Source organism: Podarcis muralis, chromosome 6 (assembly GCF_964188315.1).
Source record: "Podarcis muralis chromosome 6, rPodMur119.hap1.1, whole genome shotgun sequence".
Classification (NCBI taxonomy): domain Eukaryota; kingdom Metazoa; phylum Chordata; class Lepidosauria; order Squamata; family Lacertidae; genus Podarcis; species Podarcis muralis.
Genome location: NC_135660.1, coordinates 67983104 through 68003772, shown reverse-complemented (window position 1 = coordinate 68003772; position 20669 = coordinate 67983104). Strand labels below are relative to the sequence as shown.

General features: G+C 41.5%; 1 protein-coding gene across 5 annotated transcripts; it reads left to right on the top strand.

Moving 5' to 3' along the window:
- The first annotated feature begins 1 nt into the window (after position 1).
- FAM149B1 (family with sequence similarity 149 member B1) lies at positions 2–20309 on the top strand. 5 transcript variants are annotated; one of them, XM_028729610.2, is made up of 16 exons: positions 2–142; positions 2218–2313; positions 3482–3614; positions 4881–5023; positions 5489–5608; positions 6975–7145; positions 8912–9099; positions 9513–9646; positions 10156–10209; positions 11599–11711; positions 12412–12636; positions 16010–16127; positions 16614–16739; positions 17721–17802; positions 17906–18040; positions 19302–20309. In XM_028729610.2, exons 1-16 carry the CDS (start codon positions 93–95, stop codon positions 19367–19369), a joined length of 1956 nt encoding a protein of 651 aa, XP_028585443.2. In that variant the 5' UTR covers positions 2–92; the 3' UTR covers positions 19370–20309. The 5 variants fall into 5 exon arrangements, with proteins under 5 accessions (XP_028585443.2, XP_028585442.2, XP_028585444.2 ...); XM_028729609.2 differs by having other exon boundaries at positions 19299–20309; XM_028729611.2 differs by lacking the exon at positions 10156–10209 and having other exon boundaries at positions 19299–20309.
- Positions 20310–20669: the final 360 nt, after the last annotated feature.

The window sequence follows — 20669 nt, the reverse complement described above, 5'->3', positions numbered from 1 at the left end:
AGGCGGGGCGGGGCGTCGCCATGGCGGCCGAGGGCCGAGCCGGCCAGCCGGCAGCGCCGACAGGGACCGAGATGCAGCGCTGAGGCGGGAGGATGATCTCGCGATACACACGGAAGCCGGTGGCCCCCGACGCCCAGGGGATGTGAGTGGCTTTTCCTCGCTGGCGTCGCGACCCTGAGGCGCCCTCCGTCAGGGTGGGGGACCCTTCCGACTCCCCGACGGCGACCCTGCCGCCGCGGCCTGGTGGGGCGTCCCGGAGGAGACGGAGGCCTCGGGAGGGGGCGGGTCCGGGCTGTATCTTTCCGGAGCGCCTCGGGGGAAAGCAGGCTCCCCTGACGGGATGCCCTCGCGCCCACCAAAACAGGCCCCTCCACGTGGAAAGCCGCCTTGCTGGAGAGAAAGGTCCCAGCCTAACTTTCACCCTGAAGCCTGTTTTCTAGACTTAGAGCAGGCATAGGTGTTGTAAATAAAAATATGCCCTTTTCCCTTATGGGGTATCCAAGAGCCCATATGGAGTCCTTACATAGGTTCCCTATTGGTAGGAGAGAATAACAGAGGCCAACCAGAGAATATTGAGAAGCAAAGCAGCTAGTAAGCTTGATCTTTATTGATCTGTTGCAACAGGGTGCTCCCCTCACTCGCAGGAAAGGAGGAGGACTCACAAAAATGCTGTGCAAGGGCTTATAAAGACTTTTGAAATTCCCATCCTCTAGATCAAGACCACCCCCAGAAACATTATGCATTCATCACAGAAGGGGTGTAACCTAAGACCACCCCTCAGATACATCCCACCTACATCACAGAAATTTAAATGTTGTTTTTCTCTTGTCCTTGTTTATCTCCTGTCTGGCAGGTTACTTGATTGGATTTCCTTGGTAGCCTGGCCATTCTTTTGTAGTGATAAAATATTTATTTCCTGGGCCAGGTCACAGGCTCACACCTTATTCAAACAGACATATCCTTGAGACAGGATTTGTGAGGAAAGAGACAATGGGGAGGCTTTTCCAGTTTAACCTTGCAGAGAAAGGATTTGGTCAGTTTAGGAATCAAAATGGTTCCAGGTTGGTCTTCCTGTGTTGATCTATGTATGTGCGGTTATGAACATTGCCATATATCTAAGACCATAAAATTCCTATCACATAGGCAAACTCGGCCCTCCAGATGTTTCGGGACTACAACTCCCATTATCCCTAGCTAACAGGACCAGTGGTCAGGGATGATGGGAATTGTAGTCCCAAAACATCTGGAGGGCCAAGTTTGCCTATGCGTGGCTTGAGTGTTGTTTTTTTCATTGGTGGAGGAACAATCTGCCATACCCACAGGAGCTGATTTACCACCTCCCTGAAAACCAAGGCTGAGATAACAGCGACATCAATAAAATCTTGCCACTGCTACCACCTAGGGCAGAGCTTCCCAAACTTTCCGTTTTGGAGACAGGCATCATTTCACGACACAGTAATTCAGCGTTAAAGTCGTACCTTGGTTCTCAAACTAAATCTGTTCCGGAAGTCCGTTCCAAAAACAAAGCATTCCGAAACCAAGTCGCACTTTCCCATAGAAAGTAATGCAAAATGGATTAATGCGTTCCAGACTTTTAAAAACAACCCCTAAAACAGCAATTTAACATGAATTTTACTATCTAACGAGACCGTTGATCCATAAAATGGAAGCAATAAACAATGTACTGCAGTCACAAAATCAATCAATCAATCAGCTGAACTGGGTTCCACACAGTCTCAAAAACAAAACAAAAAAGCCCCAAAAACAAAAATGCAAAATAAATAGCAAAAACAGACCTCAGTGTAACACTCAAATTGCCAGCATAATGCTCAAAATGGAAGTGTGGCACTCAAATCAGAAGTGTAACTTGTGCTAGAGAACCAATCAATGTCATACGAAAACCTTTTGCATTCTTCTGGTGTGACTAGCTTGAATATATATTTTTAAAACTTAACATATTTATGTTAATAAGAAACAGTTCCCAACAATTTTTAATGCTGATTGCTTGTTGTTAAGAAGACATTAAAGTCACTGTTAGAGGTTGTAATTTATAGCGGCTTAGTCATGCTGGCCACATGACCCGGAAGCTGTACGTCGGCTTCCTCGGCCAATAAAGTGAGATGAGCAACCCCAGAGTCGGTCATGAATGGACCTAATGGTCAGGGGTCCCTTTACTTGAATCACATTTTTACTTTTCTTCCCCCACCCTTTTTTTAGCCGAGGACTTACAAAAAGTTCCTTAGAACATCATCCCCTGCCAGACTCACTGGATGACAGTTATCCATCTACTGAAAGTCAGGAAGACATTTCAAGGTATTCAGATAGTGTAAATATTTGTGGGGGGAGGTTTGTGAGAAGAGGTTGGAAAATACATTTCTGTTGACTGCTTTCATTTTTCATTCATTTTTCATTCTATTTCCCCCTCCACTTTTAGTAGGTCTGGGACACTTGTTAAACATCCAGTCAAATAGTGACTGTCTGTTGTTTGGCTATGGTCAAATGTTAATCCTATGAAGCCAGCAATGCCCTTTTGGAAAGGCGTAACCTAGAATCATAGAGTTGGAATAGACCACAAGGGCCATCGAGTCCAACCCCCTGCCAAGCAGGAAACACCATCAGAGCACTCCTGACATATGGTTGTCAAGCCTCTGCTTAAAGACCTCCAAAGAAGGAGACTCCACCACACTCCTTGGCAGCAAATTCCACTGTCGAACAGCTCTTACTGTCAGGAAGTTCTTCCTAATGTTTGTTTAAACATTGCTTTAATTTGCTTTAATTTGCATCATGGTGTCATCAGATACCAAAGGCAATAGTCTTTCTCTCTCCTTTTTTTAATTACAAACTTTATTGAAAATAAATAAAGTCATTCTTTTTTTCCAGTGCTCTAGAATGGGGACATGGTAATACACGGAAACCCCATTTAAGAAGAGGCACCTATTTTCTTGCACTAGATCATAGCTGCTTTTAAAAACAAGTCTTTGTTTTCTAGTTGATATGAATGTTTCATTTTTAGTTGTATAATTGCAACTTGGGGCTCCAGGATAACAAAAAACAACAACCGTTCTTAAGTATTGTTCACATACATTGATGTTTAAATAATATTGTTAGAAACAAATATAATGTGATTTCATTGTTACCAATCTTTATTTCATGATGTTTATATAATATTGTTAGTTACAGTATAATTTGATTTCATTGTTACTAAACTTCATTTGGTGATGTAACTTTAGCTTCCTTCTTCAGTCCAATAGTAATAAATTGGACTAAAACATATTTTATTGTTAGCAGAACTTCATATATGTGTCTATTTTATGGTACCTTTAACGTGTATCCGCAGAATTACATTACTTGAAAGATACCTTCCCCACTAGAATCTAAACTGTTCCTCATATACTTCCTATTCACTTTGGAAAGCTTAACTCATATGACTTTTCTTATATTAAGATTCCCTTTCTCTCTCCACTCCCCCTGAATATTTTAGTGAGTCTGAAAGTACAAAAGATTCAAACTACCAATCTGTCACTTCAGTAGACGATGGAAACTCATGGTCAGCTAGTCAGAGCTTCACAGGCACCTCTACAGAAGACAGCTCAGTCTTTTCTTGGGGCTATGATGTGAGTAGATTATAATCCTTCAGTTAAAATGAGAATAACCCTTTGAAAAATATTATTGATAAGTTTAGATCTCTGTCCTTCACATAATTTCACACAAATACACTTATGAGTCAGTAGGCAGGCCGGTACAAGCTTTGACATATTTCAGTTACACTCATGCACATGATTTTTTTGCAGTGAATGCTGCAAAAATATTGTAGTTCTAATAGAGTTATGTGTATTCATTCTTGGAAGTTGGTACAGAATTTAGCATCCTTAAGAACAGTCTTTATCTTAAAAATATTTGCAGGTTTCAGAGTCCAATAACTTTAGAAGAGTTTCTGATAAAAATTATTAGTGTAGTTCCTCTTTATCTGTTTTGGATAATTTAACAAACAAGATCCTTCGAAAATTAGAATTGCAGTCTGATGCATTGTTTCAAATACTTAAATCATCTTATTACCTGGATTGTACCTGGGGCTCAAGAACTTCTTCTCTTATCTGATCCTTCCCAATCCCTCCCTTTTCTGCTCTTCATCTTTGTTAGTTTTGTTATTGTATTGCTGATTAAAATGTATACCGTTGCCTGCAAATCAGTCATTAAAACCTTCATGGCTTAGGACATACTCAAGTCTTATATATTACTGCTTTAAATAGTCCTTGGAATAAGAACATTCAATTTTAAGGCCTCCTGATAAGATTCTAGAAGACTTGGTTCCCATCCTATAACAATGTACTTGGTGCAGCTCCATTGCTTTTTGGCCTTGAGCTACATTTTGAGTTGTACTAGCAATTCTGCATTCAGGTTACTCATTTATTCTTTCCTAGAGGGCCCTGCAACAAAGAGTGCTCCTACGTATTGTGTCATCCTGTCAGTCATATCCTCCCAATATATTTGTTTATGTATTTATTTTTTAAAAATAGATAGATATTCCATTGTTTCTCCCTCCTAGGTTTCCTAAAAAAACACTTTTAGCACACAGTCAGTATTCTCTGGCCACTGAGCATATGCTTTCCTCATTAACCTGGATTTAAAGCCTTGAGTAACCCCGAGGACCCCTTAACCCTTCAGGTGTGGTGCCTGGAGGAGGCATAGTGAAAAATGAATTATAAATCCCCCCCATCTCTTCTCATGGAAGTGTGTGCTACAAGGTTAATTTTATATTTGCTTTATGAAGAAAGTCCTGAGTATCCTGCTAAATTGTGAAACAAGCTAGCTAGTCCATATAATCCCCCAAAGATGTAATTTTGTTTCCCATTTTTATTTCTTCCCTAATTTCTGTTCAGGAATTTGATAAAGCTGCCACGCGGCAAGTACAACAAATATTTAGATATATTGATGAGCTCTTGTATGAACAGAAAACAAGCATGTATGTTGAAGGCCTAGAGGAGGAGTGCCAACAATGGATGTCAAGCTTTCCCCATCTCAGGTATTTTCATGATGTGTTAGTGATATATTTCACAGTACTAGAAAACAGCACAAAGCTGTACTTTTCAGCTTCTTCACGACTGCTGTAGAGGCTCAGTTTTTGTTCTAAATATGCCGCCCTCTCTGCTTTTGTTCCTGAGTGAATCACTATGGACCAACACAGTGGCTGATTCCGCTGTTTCTTTCCAAATCTCTTCTTTGATGCTGAATTACTCAACTGTAAGAAGTGCTTTTGTTGGAACATACTAACATAATGTTGCAGGAGATGATAATTTTATCTTGATGTTGCTCTTCCAGAGTAGTTGTTGCTCACACTGTCCTTCCCTCACAAGTAAATTCCTTCCTTGAGTTGTAGGTTTTGTATACCTGCTGAACGCTTCAGGTCTTATTTTGTGGATTAAGCATACTTTGCCAGTTTCTCCAAAGCCATTTGTAATTTTTAAAACAATTCTCTCTTTAATATCAGGATTGTAGGGAAACAAGTAGTGATTCCCACAGACGAAGGTTACGGCTGGTATTCGAGTTCAACTTGCAGCACCTTAGGTTCATCAGATATGACCCCATCACTAGAGAAAGATCCGAGTGAGTAAGTATCAGTGATCTCTAATTCTGCAGAAGTGTTCCATTATCAGTGAATGATTGGCAGAGCAAACCTACTGGGGCAAGGTATGGGGAATGTTTGTGGTGGATGAACTGCCAAATACAAAGCCCTGCTGAGCTTTCCCCTTTTGAGCTTTTTTTTTAAAGCTCCCCACCCCACATTTTGCATCAAGGAGGCCTCGGGGAGGTGGAACTCATGCCCCACACATGGAGCTTCTGTGGAGAGGGAAACCTGCTAAATCCTATCACCCTTTGAATGCTTTCCCCTCGCCCCGCCCCTGCAGGACCATGGGATTGCACTTTAGGACTGCAGTCTTATATACACTTAACCTTATATACCTTTCACTTATATACATACATGGGATTGCACCGTGAGCTGCTCTCAGATGAAGCATAAAATGACTTAAAAAAAATAGCATCATTATAACCACCTTATTTTCATTGAAAGAATAAATTAGACTTCTTTGTAACTATTTTGTTTATGAAATATATTTGCCGTTCAGAACAAACCATGATTTTTGAAAGTAGCTATCGCATCAGTAATATATTGCAAGCAACATTAATGCATTTCAGATATTGTCCACATGCCTAGCAAACACTGGTGTTATTGGCTAGGATTCAAAGAATTGAGCAAATGGAGACTTTACTATTGTTTCCTTAGACATCTGCCCTCCATGCCATATGGCAAACCGTTTCTGAAACTTAGGTGAGCTTCAGTAGCCATTTATGATATATAGGAGTCGTCATTTCAAGGGGGGGGGGCTTTATAGTAAGGATAGCTTGTACGGCATTGGTAGGATGGTTGTTGTTGTTTAGTCGTGTCCGACTCTTCATGACCCCATGGCCCAGAGGATGGTAGTTGTTCCCATGTCAGAAGGTGATCACATACCAAGTATAATAAAGGAATTAAATGAATCTCTAAACAATCTTAGCATTCTACTGCTGGTTGTACTAGCTTCTACAATGTCAGAGGGCTCATAAGCTAATTTCTCCACAACTACTTTTTGGAATATTTAAGAAAACTGTTTCTGAGATTATTTCTTTACTCTTAGTGCTTGAAAAGAAGAGAGAGGGTATAATTGCATTTAGGATAATTAGGTCTGTTTTTTGGGTTTGTTGTCTAAAATGAAATAAGTCAACTCAAAAGGCTAACACCATCATCATCATTATTAAAACTGAATAATTTTTTCCAGCTTTCATTTTATGGTTGGGATTTGATATCTGTCCATTGCTGTTGGGAGAGCTTAAGAGCCTCCATGGGTGAGCGGGAAAATCTGCCCATGTCACCAATACCATAACTGTACCATTGAGATATAAAAGTAATCCTCCTTGTTTACTGCCATTTTTTTCAGATTTAGTATTTTGGGCAAAAAGGTTCCTCTTTCTCTTACTCCTATGTGTAAAGAAGACAACATTTCAAAACCACCTGAATTGTGTTTATTGGAGAGCGAAGAAGGAGACGGTGGAGTGATTGTCTCTGAAGGTGTAATGGAGGAATATTTAGCATTTGATCGCAGAGATGTGTAGGTATTGAATATTTGTTTAACCTAGTCTGCACTGATATTTGCTGCTAGTGACTTGGAATTAATTGCTAAAATGTAATTTGTTCCTAACAGTAAAGGTAAAGGTAAAGGTACCCCTGCCCGTACGGGCCAGTCTTGACAGACTCTAGAGTTGTGCGCCCATCTCACTCAAGAGGCCGGGGGCCAGCGCTGTCCGGAGACACTTCCGGGTCACGTGGCCAGCGTGACATCGCTGCTCTGGCGAGCCAGAGCCGCACACGGAAACGCCGTTTACCTTCCCGCTATAAAGCGGTCCCTATTTATCTACTTGCACCCCGGGGTGCTTTCGAACTGCTAGGTTGGCAGGCGCTGAGACCGAGCAACGGGAGCGCACCCCGCCGCGGGGATTCAAACCGCCGACCTTTCGATCGGCAAGCCCTAGGCGCTGAGGCTTTTACCCACAGCGCCACCCGCGTCCCTCTGTTCCTAACAGTAGAAAATAATAAATCACACAGTGATTTTGTTGTTTTGGTTGTTCTTCCACTGAAGTGCTCATAATAGTTCTGTAAATCCTTGTCGGCGGTGCCACACTATAGATTTGGTGATTTTCTCACTAAATAGCTGTTGAGTTTAAAATTGCAGTTTATTCCTCCCCAGCATCACGGTGTTGCTCTTAATTCTGATTATCATGCAATGCGTATAGTACTAGGTGGACAAGTTGCTGAATGGCAGAGGACACACTGGAAACTTGTGAGCCAAAGGACCTGAACTCAAGCTGCACATTTTATTTATGTCTCATTTGAGTAAAATGTCTGTTAACATGGTAGATCCAATGCCGTTTTACTAGCATAACTAGTGGAAATATACTGCTTGCTATTTATCATTCACAAAGTTCCAAAAAAAAGAAGTGCAGAGAGTTTTTGAGCCACTGGACTGACCGGGAATATGATCAGCATTTAGTGAATGCTGCCTTCTAGAACAGTTATTTATCTTTACTGTAGTATCTCCTTCTAGCTGTCTTGATCATTTGTCTTTGGGATGGAGGTAGGGAGTGTTAATTCTGTGATCCAGTCATAGCCACTGAGTACTGTGCCAAATCCTGGCTAGTCATTGAATCCCTCAAAGTTTTCAATTGCTCAGCAGGAACTCATTGCAACAGGGAGTATACCTTAACCAGGGAAAACCACAGACTCAGGATTATAGCTGAAACAAATCACTTGGCTTATTAGTGGACAAATCTTAATGGTATTATGACATGGTAATACAAAAGCTTACAGAACTTATAGAAAACACATAAGGTGGAATATTTTGAAATGAGGCAACTTAAAGCAACTTGTGCATAATTTAAAGCAGCTTAATACAATAGGATATGTACAAAAATAATTATTAGTTTATAATTAAACCATTGAAATGAATGAGCATGACTAAGTTAAGACCATTAATTTCAGTGGGTCTGCTCTGAGTAAAACTTTGTTGACTACCACTCTTAAGGGCAGGAGTCACCTAACCATCTCTGTCAGCAGAAGCCCTGTGCAAGAACTTTCACAAAAGGGTTTCCTCTCCCCACCTCTTAGGGGCATTGGGAAAGCCCCCCAGAGCAGTGGTGGGGGAGGGGGGCTCATTCCATCTGGTCAGCTGCAGGGATTGCTCAGACAGAACAATTAGAAGAGTTCAACATTGAATTCCACCCATCAGCTCTAAATTTGTCAGGTAGGCACAAAGTCGCTTCTGGCTTTGATTATATAAAATTAAAACAGAACTGTAACATTATCTTGTTTCATTCAAAGGGAAGAAGAGTTGCATGATTGGAAAATGGGTCTTTCACCTGACAGACGGAAATTAGGTTTCCCTCCTATCTCGCCATCCTACTGCATGAGAGATGCTGTCCTTTCCTATGTATTTGATGATGTCTGGAGTGAAGTCTTGGGCCATATGGAGCAATTAATCTGTAGACACTGGGAAGGGTCAGTCTCAGGTAAGTTTCAAGGCTAAAATGCAGTGGATATCATTCTCCAAAGTTTTCCCTGCCCACTTCAAAATGTAGTGTTAAATACTTAGCAAGCTATATTCCCGCCCCCCGAAATATGCCTTATGCCTAGAAACAGTTTCAGTCCAGTGAGTCATAGTTTAAGACTCTTGCACTTTGCTATAAATTGCATTGGGAAGTCTTATCCTGTGTGGATTTTAATGACCAGATATTTTGGTCCACTGACATGCATGGAACTCCATGTAGTCTAGCTCTTTTAAATGTCTCTGATTAAAATCAAGAGTATGAAGCCCATTTATGTATTTTTCAAGGAGATAAAAGCCACCTTTCTTAAAATTTTGCTTTATAAGAATCCAAAGTGAACAGTGCATAGTGATTTATGTTTGTCCTATTTCTGGTAGACGATGAGAAGAATGTCATAACTGTTGAAACAAACCGGACAGATTCAGGAAGCCCGTTTATGCAGTTTGAGCCTTTGCCACTGTTATTACCTCGAATGCCTCAAACTAAGATGCCCTCCATCCCTTCAAATCTGGTAAGTTTAAGAAGACACATCAGGTTGAGATGGTGTCTAGGCAAGGAAATTTATCATGTTAACTTGCCTGAAAATTAGACATTGCAATGGCTTGACTATATCTGTCCTTGCAAAATTTTCACTTTATCACATACTGTCACAACTCTTAAAATTCTATCTACCTTATTTTGAAAATATTTTCCTTCTTTGCGCTTTGATGAAATAAGAGGTATACAGAGTTAGAGGACTGGTATGGGAGATACCAACTCAATCATTACCCAGCTTAGTGGGCAATAGAGAGCACTCTTATTTTGCTGCTTGGATGTATAAAGCATCTCTGTTAATTACCTTCGTTTTTTAAAATGTGTACTAGTTCTTGCTCTGCATACTCTCCATAATAAAGATAAGAACCCAAGGTTTAACTAGTGTTTGATCCATTTTAACTCGGTTTCTTTCCTTTTTTATTTTCCCCCTTTCACTTCCCTGTATAATCCTCTGTCTTCCTCATGTATACCTTATTGTATGCATAGTACTCAAAACACCGATGTGGCCGCAAAAGCAAAAAGAAGAGAAAAACACCGGAAGTATGTATGATGCAGGGGGTATAGCTCTTTTCTTTCTCCTGTCAGTGTCATATGGTGGGTGGATGATGATGATGATAATGATGATGATTTTGCGTTTTCCCAGATGATGCAGAACTATTTTGAGTCAAAATTCATTACCACAGAAGTATTGTATATTAATTTCAGCAGAACTTACTTCCAAATTAGACAGCTTTGGGTCACACTGTTTCTTGGATTCCTTTGTTATTAAGGAGGCAATGGGACATATGATGCAGTGTCTGGGGAAGGGAGAACCTCATTCACTAGTGTATTAAGCAATTTAGTTTAGTCATACATTAGTAATATTCCATCTTAGCAAGTTTAGGCTGATCCTGAATAAATTCAGTAACAAATGGCAATGAGATTTGTGCTTACATTTTTTAGGATTATAGATTTGGCACCCTAGTACTAAGTAGGACTTTTCCTATTCCCCTTTTGCCCTTTCAAAAACCTACTCCTAAAGGTCAGCTAACTCTAGAGTGGTATTATATTGCATTGGAAGTTATAAGTGAGGGAAGGCTGCAGCGGGCTATGATAGACACTGTGTCTTTTCAGTACAGAAGCTGCTGTAACCAGATATACTTTAGGTGAGAAAATGCTTACAAGGTTGGGGGAGGCCTGCCACAAAGAAGTGGGCGGGAATGCCCTTTCTCCTAACCATGCCCTTTCTCCTAACCTGATAAGGGAGGTGGTTGTGAAACACAGTTGTAAGCCCAGCTGACTTACTGATGCTCAAGTCTCATTTCTCTGCCATTGGGTCAGGATGTGGTTACCAATATCTGCGGCAGGGACCAGTTCAGCAGCTGAGAACAGCAAGTGCCCCCTCTCCCTGCTTCCTAAGATTTACCTCAAGATTTTACCTCAAGATAATGCATGCTTTGTCAACAATGAGAATTTCAGCAGTTGTACACGTGTAGCTGGTAACAAGGGCCACTGAAATCAATCTATCATGCAGTCATGCAGATGTACGAGGACTGAGTAGTTAGTTGGTAGCATATACGCAAAGTAGAAATCTAACCATGTTGTCATATGTTTGCTTATGCGTGTGACCTAAACATTTTTTCTCTGCTGAAAGTATTTCGTCCAGATTAATTTATGCTAAGTTTAAATAATTGAATTACCTTGGTTACGAAGCCACGTTATATAATAAACAGTGTGTAATTTTTAAAGATATAAGAACTGCTTATAAGACCATTCATGCCTTGTTACGCGTTTCTTATGAACAAATTGAGGGTATGCACTGCTTTTCTTGAGTCCATTGACATTTACTCTTTTCCAATCCTTTTTTCAGTAAGAGCCGAGATTGGAAATTAACAAATGCATATCTTTCATTTAATGCTGAGGGCAAATTTAATTTCTTGTAACCTGCAGGCAAATCTCTCACAAGGAACGAGCGGTGGTCCACAACGTAATTTGAATGGTTTGATGGTTATTCATGGGATCCCCTTACACCAAAGGAACTTGCCTCTGATGGATAAAATATTGTAAGAGTAGCCATCTTTTGTTTGTTCTGTATGAAAGCTGCACTGCGAGTTAGAGATATAAGGAAGCAGTAGTGTTGGGAGTCAAGTTTTTCTAAGTTTATATTGACTTTTAAACTCCTTCCTCCTTCTCTGTGCATCCACAGCTGTGGAGGAACCATTGAATGCTTCTACTCTATTCCATTTTGGCTTGTCTAAAACTGAGCTAGGCTAAAGAACAAACTAGCTCAGGTTACTATCAAAACCCCTGCATAGAAATCAATTACGCCTCTCAAAATGCAGAAGATGTAAAATTCATACTTTATATGCTAGTGGATTTGCTCAGTCTAGTGGCTCCTGCACCACAATAGGTGTTGACTAGCATCCCCTTTTCATTGAAATGCAAATGCAAAGGGTAATAATGCTAGAATGGAATCTGTTTTCCTTGCACATTTTTAAAAACTCATTTTATACTGTGCCTTTCTTCTGTCATGGAGCCAAAGGTGGTGGACTTGTGGTTCACACACCCAGGCATGAACTGAACCTGCTTAGCTTTGGCCTCGTGTGCCTTCAGACCATCCTACACATGGGCTTTATAGAGCAGAGTAGCTGTGCGGTAGCTGCCTTTGTAGTGGTATTGTGCCTCGTTAATTGATGCGGATGGTGCGAAATCAGTTTATGAATATTTCATTTTGCTCCTGTGCTTTCCCCCACTTGGTGCCAGAGACTTGGATGACAGATTGCTTATGAGGCCAGGCTCCACTTCTGTCCTGTCAACCAGAGCTCGGCCAAATCGCCCACTTGAGCTCAGTACATCTTCTCTGTCCTATTCTGCACAGTCTGCTAGAAGGCGCAACCCTCCACCACGTACTCTGCACCCCATCAACACGAGCCATTCTCGCTCAGGGACACCGAGACCCATGGAGGATGTCATCAGGGGAACACGGCTGTAGGTTGATACGTACTTCTGGCTTAAATCTCTGCCTTTTGAAACGTTCAGCGTGACAGGATCAGATCTTAGGGAAGTTGAGGGTGGGGTGGGTGAGACAGGCAGTCAGATAAGTAATATTTGTTATCTAATCTGTTGTTTTGCAAAAGGAGATACTAGACACTGCCTGTGAAAATTGTGACCATGTTCTGAGCTGTTCTTTTGTAAGATTTCATGTATGAGCTGAAGCCTTTCCTGGTTATGTCTTTATTTGTGCAGTTATTATTTGATGTTGGGACGCGGGTGGTGCTGTGGTGTAAACCACTGAGCCTAGGGATTGCTGATTGGAAGGTCGGCGGTTCAAATCCCCGCAACTGGGTGAGCTCCCGTTGCTCGGTCCCAGCTCCTGCCAACCTAGCAGTTCGAAAGCACGTCAAAAGTGCAAGTAGATAAATAGGTACCGCTCCGGCAGGAAGGTAAACGGCGTTTCCGTGCACTGCTCTGGTTTTGCCAGAAGCAGCTTAGTCTTGCTGGCCACATGACCCGGAAAAAACTGTCTGCGGAAAACCTCGGCTCCCTCGGCCAGTAAAGCTAGGTGAGCTCCGCAACCCCAGAGTCATTTGCGACTGGGCTTAACTGTCAAGGGTTCTTTACCTTTACCTTTTTATTATTTGATGATGTAGAGAATCAAAACATCCGCTTCTCCAGCTTATACCTCTTTTGCAGGGAATCACCATTTCCCTATCACCCAAGTCACGATAGACTGTTGCAAGGAAAATGCAGACTTTCTCCAGCAATAGAGTACAGTGGTACCTTGGTTCTCGAACTTTATCTGTTCCGGGAATCCATTCGACTCCCTAAACCATTCAAAAACCAAGGCGCGGCTTCTGATTGTCTGCAGGAGATTCCTGCACTCACTTGGAAGCCTGTTGGAGATTCAGCTTCTGAAAAACATTCAAAAACAAGAACGTTTACTTCTGGGTTTGTGGTGTTCAGGAGCCGATTTATTTGACAACTAAGCCATTCGGGAACCAAGGTACCATTGTACTACATAAAATGTGGCTGCTTATTATAGCCATCTGAAAGATAGTGCCCATTATATCTTTAGTGCTGGGCAACACAATTCCCCTTCCCATCCAGTTCTTCACATCTGTGCTATTTTATGATCTACTATTTTTGAGGTAAAGCATTTCACCATTGTACTGCTCAAGAGCAGGAATGTTTATGAAACCCTTTAAAATAAGGACAAGAAGGGTAACTCTATTGAGCGGATCCTCTACTTTACATAAGCCTTTAAAATTTATTCTTCTTTAAAAACACAAAGATTTGTGGAGGCTCTGTTCCTCTGGGGCATGTTACATTTTTCAAAAGCCGCAGAGGGACCTTTATTTATTAAATTTATATATCCTACCCTTCCTCCCAAAGGAGCCCAGGAACAGCACTTCCACCTCCAGAGCGAGTTTATCCTTCATGCATTGCATGTGGATAGCCACACTATGCCATCAATGCTGAATGAGGACTAGCACGATTATACCATTAAGAACAGAATCTCTGCAATAGTTTCAGTTCTTTGTAAACACATATTTGATTCTCTCTCCGCAGTCCTTCTGTTCTTGTTTACTTGGAAGTTTAGAGTTTTGTCTCTTCGGGATATTTCTCCTCGCCCCCTTTTATGGTAGCAGATAAGTTTAGAGTTAGGGACGCGGGTGGCGCTGTGGGTAAAACCTCAGTGCCTAGGACTTGCTGATTGTAAGGTCGGCAGTTCAAATCCGCGCGGCGGGGTGAGCTCCCGTCGTTCGGTCCCAGCTCCTGCCCACCTAGCAGTTCGAAAGCACCCCTAAGTGCAAGTAGATAAATAGCTACCGCTTTATAGCGGGAAGGTAAACAGCATTTCCATGTGCTGCACTGGTGCTGGTTCGCCAGAGCAGCTTCGTCACGCTGGCCACGTGACCCGGAAGTGTCTTCGGACGGCGCCGGCTCCGAGCCTCTTGAGCGAGATGAGCGCGCAGCCCTAGAGTCGGTCACGACTGGCCCATACGGGCAGGGGTACCTTTACCTTTACCTTTAAGTTTAGAGTTGCATCATGCTCCCTTGGCTGTTGGCTTTTAGTCTTTGTTTCGTCGTGTTCTCTGATTTTGTGAAGCTGTTTTATTTGTTCATTGCTCAAAGAACATTGTTACAGAGCGGCTCATAAATATAATGATCAAATATTACAGAAGTTCTGCCACGGAGGGGTGCTTGCTGAGCAGTGAGAGGGCCAAGGTATAGGCAGAACAAGGATTTCCTTTGAGTCCAGTATAAAATTGAGAGGCAGTATAGCGGTGATGAAAGAGATTGGCTACTTGAGCTTGGACCAGTTGCAGCTACTCTGTATTTTCCATTCTACAGCCCCAGGTAGAGAGCCCTGCAGTATTCATCCCTCAAGGTAACCAAGGTATAGACCTAGAAGAAGTAAATGTGACCACAGTTGAAACTTGGGCACAAGATGGATTGGTCCCAAAGTGTGCCCCACCTACACAATCAACGGACAGGTGCTGGCAACTAAAGAGGTTGATGCAGAATCTGCAAAAAGCTTCCCTTTTGCCCTCAAGCATCTGTCTTACTTGAGTTTAACACAACTTGTCTCATCCATTTCAGCCATATATCAAGATGCATATTATGTCAGACACTTAGCTTCACTGTGTGACGATATCTGCTTCAGATGCTAGTAACAGCTTGCCTTGTTCCATTGGTATGTTTCTTGTATTTCAGCTCACACATATCACTCTCTTCTCTCGTGATTGAATAATGGATGGCAAGCGAGTATTTTGCCTCAATCCATTCCTGAAGACTAGGCCTTTGATAACTTATTAGGCTATTATTGCAGATACATGTTAAGCTTGAGGCAAATCCGTCAGTTAGGTCACATTGGCCATTGATTTTTAGAGGTAAAAGAGAAGCAGTGTTTTGAAAGGACTCAACAAGGAAGGCATTTCATAGACTGAAAGCAGTCCTGAAGTTGTGTTGCTGTTAATTGCGGTGAAATAATTTAAATAAATCAGCTTTGAAGGGTGCCAGGTTACCTGTGGAAGACAGTTATTTTCCTCCTTTAGCCTTAAACTAGGAAAAGTGTTGAAGCTTGAAATAGCTGCAGTCACTTTGTATTCCTCACTGGTGATGGAGAGAATTGTCTACAAAATGCATGCCGATTCCTCCATTTCTCATCTCTGCTGGAGTTTCTCCCACATGGAGCTCACCATTTAAGCCACAATCTCATCGACTCCCCACACTGAAACCCAGTATTTTTCGTCAACTTGCATGGACACTTCTTTTTGTTATTTACCTTGAATTCACATCAGTCTTACAATTTCCAGTGCAAATGTCGTTTTTAGTAATTGTCATTGGTCTTTTCCAGGTCCACGGCAAATGAGCAACTATCATCACCTTCCCCAATGCCACTGAGTAGAAATAACCTCCTTCCTCCAATTAGTACTGTAGATATAGCAGATCATTTGGGATCTCAAAAGCAAATGGTAAGCCACCTCTTCTGTTGAAACAATTCTGGTCTTAGAATGACAGGATTCTTCAAGCCTCGCATTGTGGTCCTTACTCTAAGATAGTAAGAATCGGTTTTTGTTTTGTTTTGTTTGAATGAATGTTTATGATTTACAAGAGAATATTATAAAAATAATTGTTGTGCATTTTAAAACTAAAACCCACACCCACCCTCAAAGCAAATATTAATTCTTAAGTAGTTATATCTAATTTCTGGGTTGTGAGTGATCTGTTTTTACTTCTTGAGACTATCAACCTTGAAGCAGAATGCTTCATGCAGTGTTTGTTTACCAGGAGAGTGAAAAGGTTTTCTCTCTCTCTGTTATTCATCAGATTAATCAACTGCACCACTGTCTGTTGCTGCCTTAATGCAGAGGGTGTGATAACAGTATTTGCAACCTTTTGCATTCTTTTAGTGCAAATTTGTATCTAAAACCCATGGCTTTTTTCTCTTCACCATGCAGAAATCTCGGGGGAATGCTAGCCGGGCTCGCAGTGCAATAGCAGATGAAATTAACCATCAACCAGTGCATGAGAGATTTTTATTACCTGATAGTTTCTCCAGGCCCAACACATCGCATGCATTTTGGGTAAGGTGTGTTCAAATTACATTCAAACCTGGAAAGAGTAGATATTCATCTTGCCATTATCTGTGGCCAGTATCAAAACCCACAGGCCTATGCTTGCAGGTTTCCCTGTTACTTTAAGTGTGGGTACAAAATCCTTCAGCACTCAATGGTAGATTTTAAGCAAATGAATTAGGATCTGTACAGGTCCCTTCTAATTGTCCCAGGTTGTGTGGCTCCTACACGTATATTAATTAATTTATATGACACCATCTGCGTACATGTAACTTGACGAAGATCTACGACAAGGGCTTCCCATCTAAAATAGGCAGAGGGAAACAAGAGGAAGCAAGGAATGGAAACATGGGTAGGTCGACAGAGGTAGAAAATGGGATTGCTTCAGTTCCATGTACCTTGGCTTAGTTTCAGGACTATGGGGGAGAAAGGAAAGAGAAACAAGTGTGTGTGTTTGTGTGTGTGTGACTGACTTCCCCCTGAGAATAGATATGAGAGCCTTCAGAGTGGCTTTCAGATTCATAAAAGTAGCTTTACACAATGATTACTCTCTGCCTCTCAGTATGTGGAAGCAGCAACATACCAGGACATTATACTCTCTCTCTCCATGCTTAAGTTACTTGAGATTTCGAGAAACTTTATAGTGCAGAGAAGAAAGAGTAGATGGGGATGTGGAAAGAGTACAGCCTGTTCCCCATAATGCCCTGGAGTGCTGTTTGGCTTTGGGGTAGGGAAGAAGCAGAGCTACAGGAGAACCAGACATGGGGAAGGATTGTGCGCTTTGAGGATTTTGATTTTGCAATAGCCTGATCCAAAACATGGTACCTCTAGTGGCGCAATGGTTCAGTGCGTCTGGTTGGTGGTGGTTGAAGTCCACCCAGGGCCGGCTGGGGACAGGATTCCTGCATTGTAGGGGGTTGGACTAATTGATCCTCAGGCTCCCTTCCAACTCTGATTCTTTAACTTCTTCTTTTTTTTGTGTGCTTTTAGCCAGACTCACAGTATCGTCGCTCTTGCACTGTTATTGATTATGCTAATCAACCACGAAATAGTAAAGGATCTGCTGGCACAGGTATGCGCAAAGTGGAGCATGTATTGCTTAAAATGGCTTTGGTATGCTAACTGTATTAATAATATGCCACAGTTTAAGATTGAAATCTGGTATTACGTTACAGATGCTATAAATGTTGGAGTGATGGGAGTCAGTCTAGGGATATCCAGCTCTTCCTATATTAATTCCTTCCACCACCAGGCTCTTGGTAATTTTCTGAATGAGGACGAGGAGGACAAAGAAGACCAACCTCCCCCGGGTAAGAAGTAAGAGGCAAGCGATGCCCTTGATTTGCTTGCAAATCATAAAATACTTAGCATTCTCTTTGAAGTTGTTGGCCATTTTGTCAAACGTGTAATTTTGAACCTGGAATAGTGCATTCAGGTTATATTCCTGTCGTTTCTGCTGTCGAGTATACAAACCAGGGTTCCAGCTATGTTTATTCTTTCAGTCTAACCGAGTACCCATGGCACACACCCTCATACATGACAGCCACGGAAGTCTTCCAAGTTCACATTTCTTCAGCCCTACAAATGTGAATTCCACATTCCAAATCTATATTAATAGACAGTGCCTTTAGATAGCGGTAGCTTTGAATCGAGACTGAAATTTATATAGGGCTGCCATGTCTTTTCAAATACTTGTATGGAAAGATGAAGCTTCTTCCATCACACCCCTTGTGAAAGAGCTGTGCTTGCTGTTTTAAAGACACAGAAGTCTTGCTCTGTCTTTTAATCCAGCAGTATGAACCAAATTTAGGGCACAGCATTGCTAATTTCCTTTTCCAATTGAGGTCTAGTACTTCCATTGCAGGAGCAGGGGGGTTGCTGTGTTCTCCTGGTGACTTTGATGCCTTTTGGGCAATGTTGTGATTACGTGGGATGGACTGATGATGTGGCTATTTCCTGTGCCAGGCTCTCTGTACTGCTGAAGGATGTAATTACTGTCACTGGTCCCTCTCATCAGTGTTGTAAAGGAAGTCACATGAGAACTCCTGAAAAGCAACTATACCTTTGTATAAAGTGGGCCTGAGAGCAAACTCAAATGGTACAGTCCTTTCACATGCCTCGGGCATTTTAGAATGCGTCCCAGTCAAAATTTGTTTGGAAACGTATGTGTCATTGAGGGCCCCATATGCATTATGATGTACACTGGCACGAGCGGATCACACCACAAGAGCATGTGCTGTTCTGAATCATCAACAGGTTTATTGTGGCATGATCACTTGTGGCCATAATTTTGGGTTGTATCCAGTGATGGGCCAGCAGGGTGGCACTTGTACAGTGGGACTTAGGTTTCCTCTCCTTCCCCAGCTTGCCCCCAAAAATCTCCCCTGGAGGGTCTCCCAACCCTCTGGAACTGATTTTGAGTGTGCAGGGGGAGCTGGAGGGGACAGAAGAGGAAGTTCTGTTCTGCACATGAAGTCCCATGCAGTGCTGGATACAGCCCATTACTGCATGCATGAAGTTTGCTTTTAGTACCGTTGCTTTCACAGCTTTTATCTGGTTTTTGCTCAGTAGGTCTTCAGTTACATAGCTCTGTGAGAACTCACAGCCGAGGTGGATCGAGAAGCAGACAGGGACTATAATGTTGTGGCAATAAACCATCTCTTTCCAAGATGAGGGAATGACCGTAGAAGCTTTTACAATCAGTATTCAACTGTAGCAATATCAAACCTGTTTACAGAAGAAGTCTTAAAACTTTCTTTACAAAACGTCTTATTTTTGTATTGACTTAAAACAAATGCCAAAGACTACAAGGTTCTCTCTTATTTTTGTTCCTGTAAATCGGCTATGCTGTTCTGTTGGGTGCTGAAAGCATGTGTTCAGGAAATCTGCTAACCTCTAGTATTATTGTTAATACAATCTATTACAAAGAACGTCTGCGTAAAGAATTGGATTCCTCTAGGAGTGATAATGTAACACCAATTGACTTGCCAGTTATTGGCACTTGATGGCAATATATTTAGTAAAATTAAATAAGTCTGCTTGGGCACACTTCCAGTATTTTGTCTTACATGTATAAAATGTTCTGAGTGCCAGTTGTTTGCATACTTAGAAAAAGCTGCAGGTGATGATGTCTGAAAGGTGGCCAAGATTAAAACTTGGGAGTGCAACAGTTTTGTGTACTACCATCTATACTTTCAGTACTTACTTTCCCTTGTTTTACATGAAGCAAGATGTTTGGTACACACATAATGTACAGCAGGAAGGTTCAGTTTTAATGTTCTCTCATTGGTGAGAGAACACTTTGTTAACATGGAAATATTTAGAAAAAGCATTGCCTACATTGAATGTTGCATTTAATGTCTGCTGTAATTTTAATGTAACATAAAAAATAGTTCTAGGTCTTACTAGACAAAATAAGTGCCAGATGACAATTGTATGAAGTTATGTAAATTAAAGATAGCTTTGCATTATATTCTAGATACCATGTGAAAGTTGTAAAAAACTGGTGGGAACAGATTCTTATTAAATTGTAATATGGAATAACTTTTATATACAAATAAAAAAATATTTTCTAAAATGCATTTGAATTGTTATTAAATCCCAATGGGTAGATCTTGGCTTTGAGAATGGTGCAGTCAAGAGTAACTGACCCAAGCAAGCTTCATGGCACAGGAGGGATTTTAACTTGGATCTTCCCAGCATTATTCCAATTCTATCACTATAGCTTCTGGCCCTGAAAAGTTTGTATGTATGTTCATAGTTATAGGCATAAGTATAGGCATCATTGGCAAGACCTTTCATACCCTTAGCACGCACTGTTTTTTAAAGTCTGGGAGATACTCTCCATCATTCAGGCTGCCCCTCTTGCACAGTTAGAAGGCAGGACCAGCTTGCTAATTTGCTTCTACTGTTGGACAGACTCCCAGACCACACACACCA

Excerpts from the sequence above, each read along its gene's own strand:
- FAM149B1 (XM_028729609.2), top strand. The coding sequence starts at position 93 with ATGATCTCGCGATACACACGGAAGCCGGTGGCCCCCGACGCCCAGGGG. Across the intron at positions 7,146-8,911 it reads GCATTTGATCGCAGAGATGT|GGAAGAAGAGTTGCATGATT; the intron begins GTAGGTATTGAA and ends TTTCATTCAAAG. Across the intron at positions 10,210-11,598 it reads AGAAGAGAAAAACACCGGAA|GCAAATCTCTCACAAGGAAC; the intron begins GTATGTATGATG and ends TGTAACCTGCAG.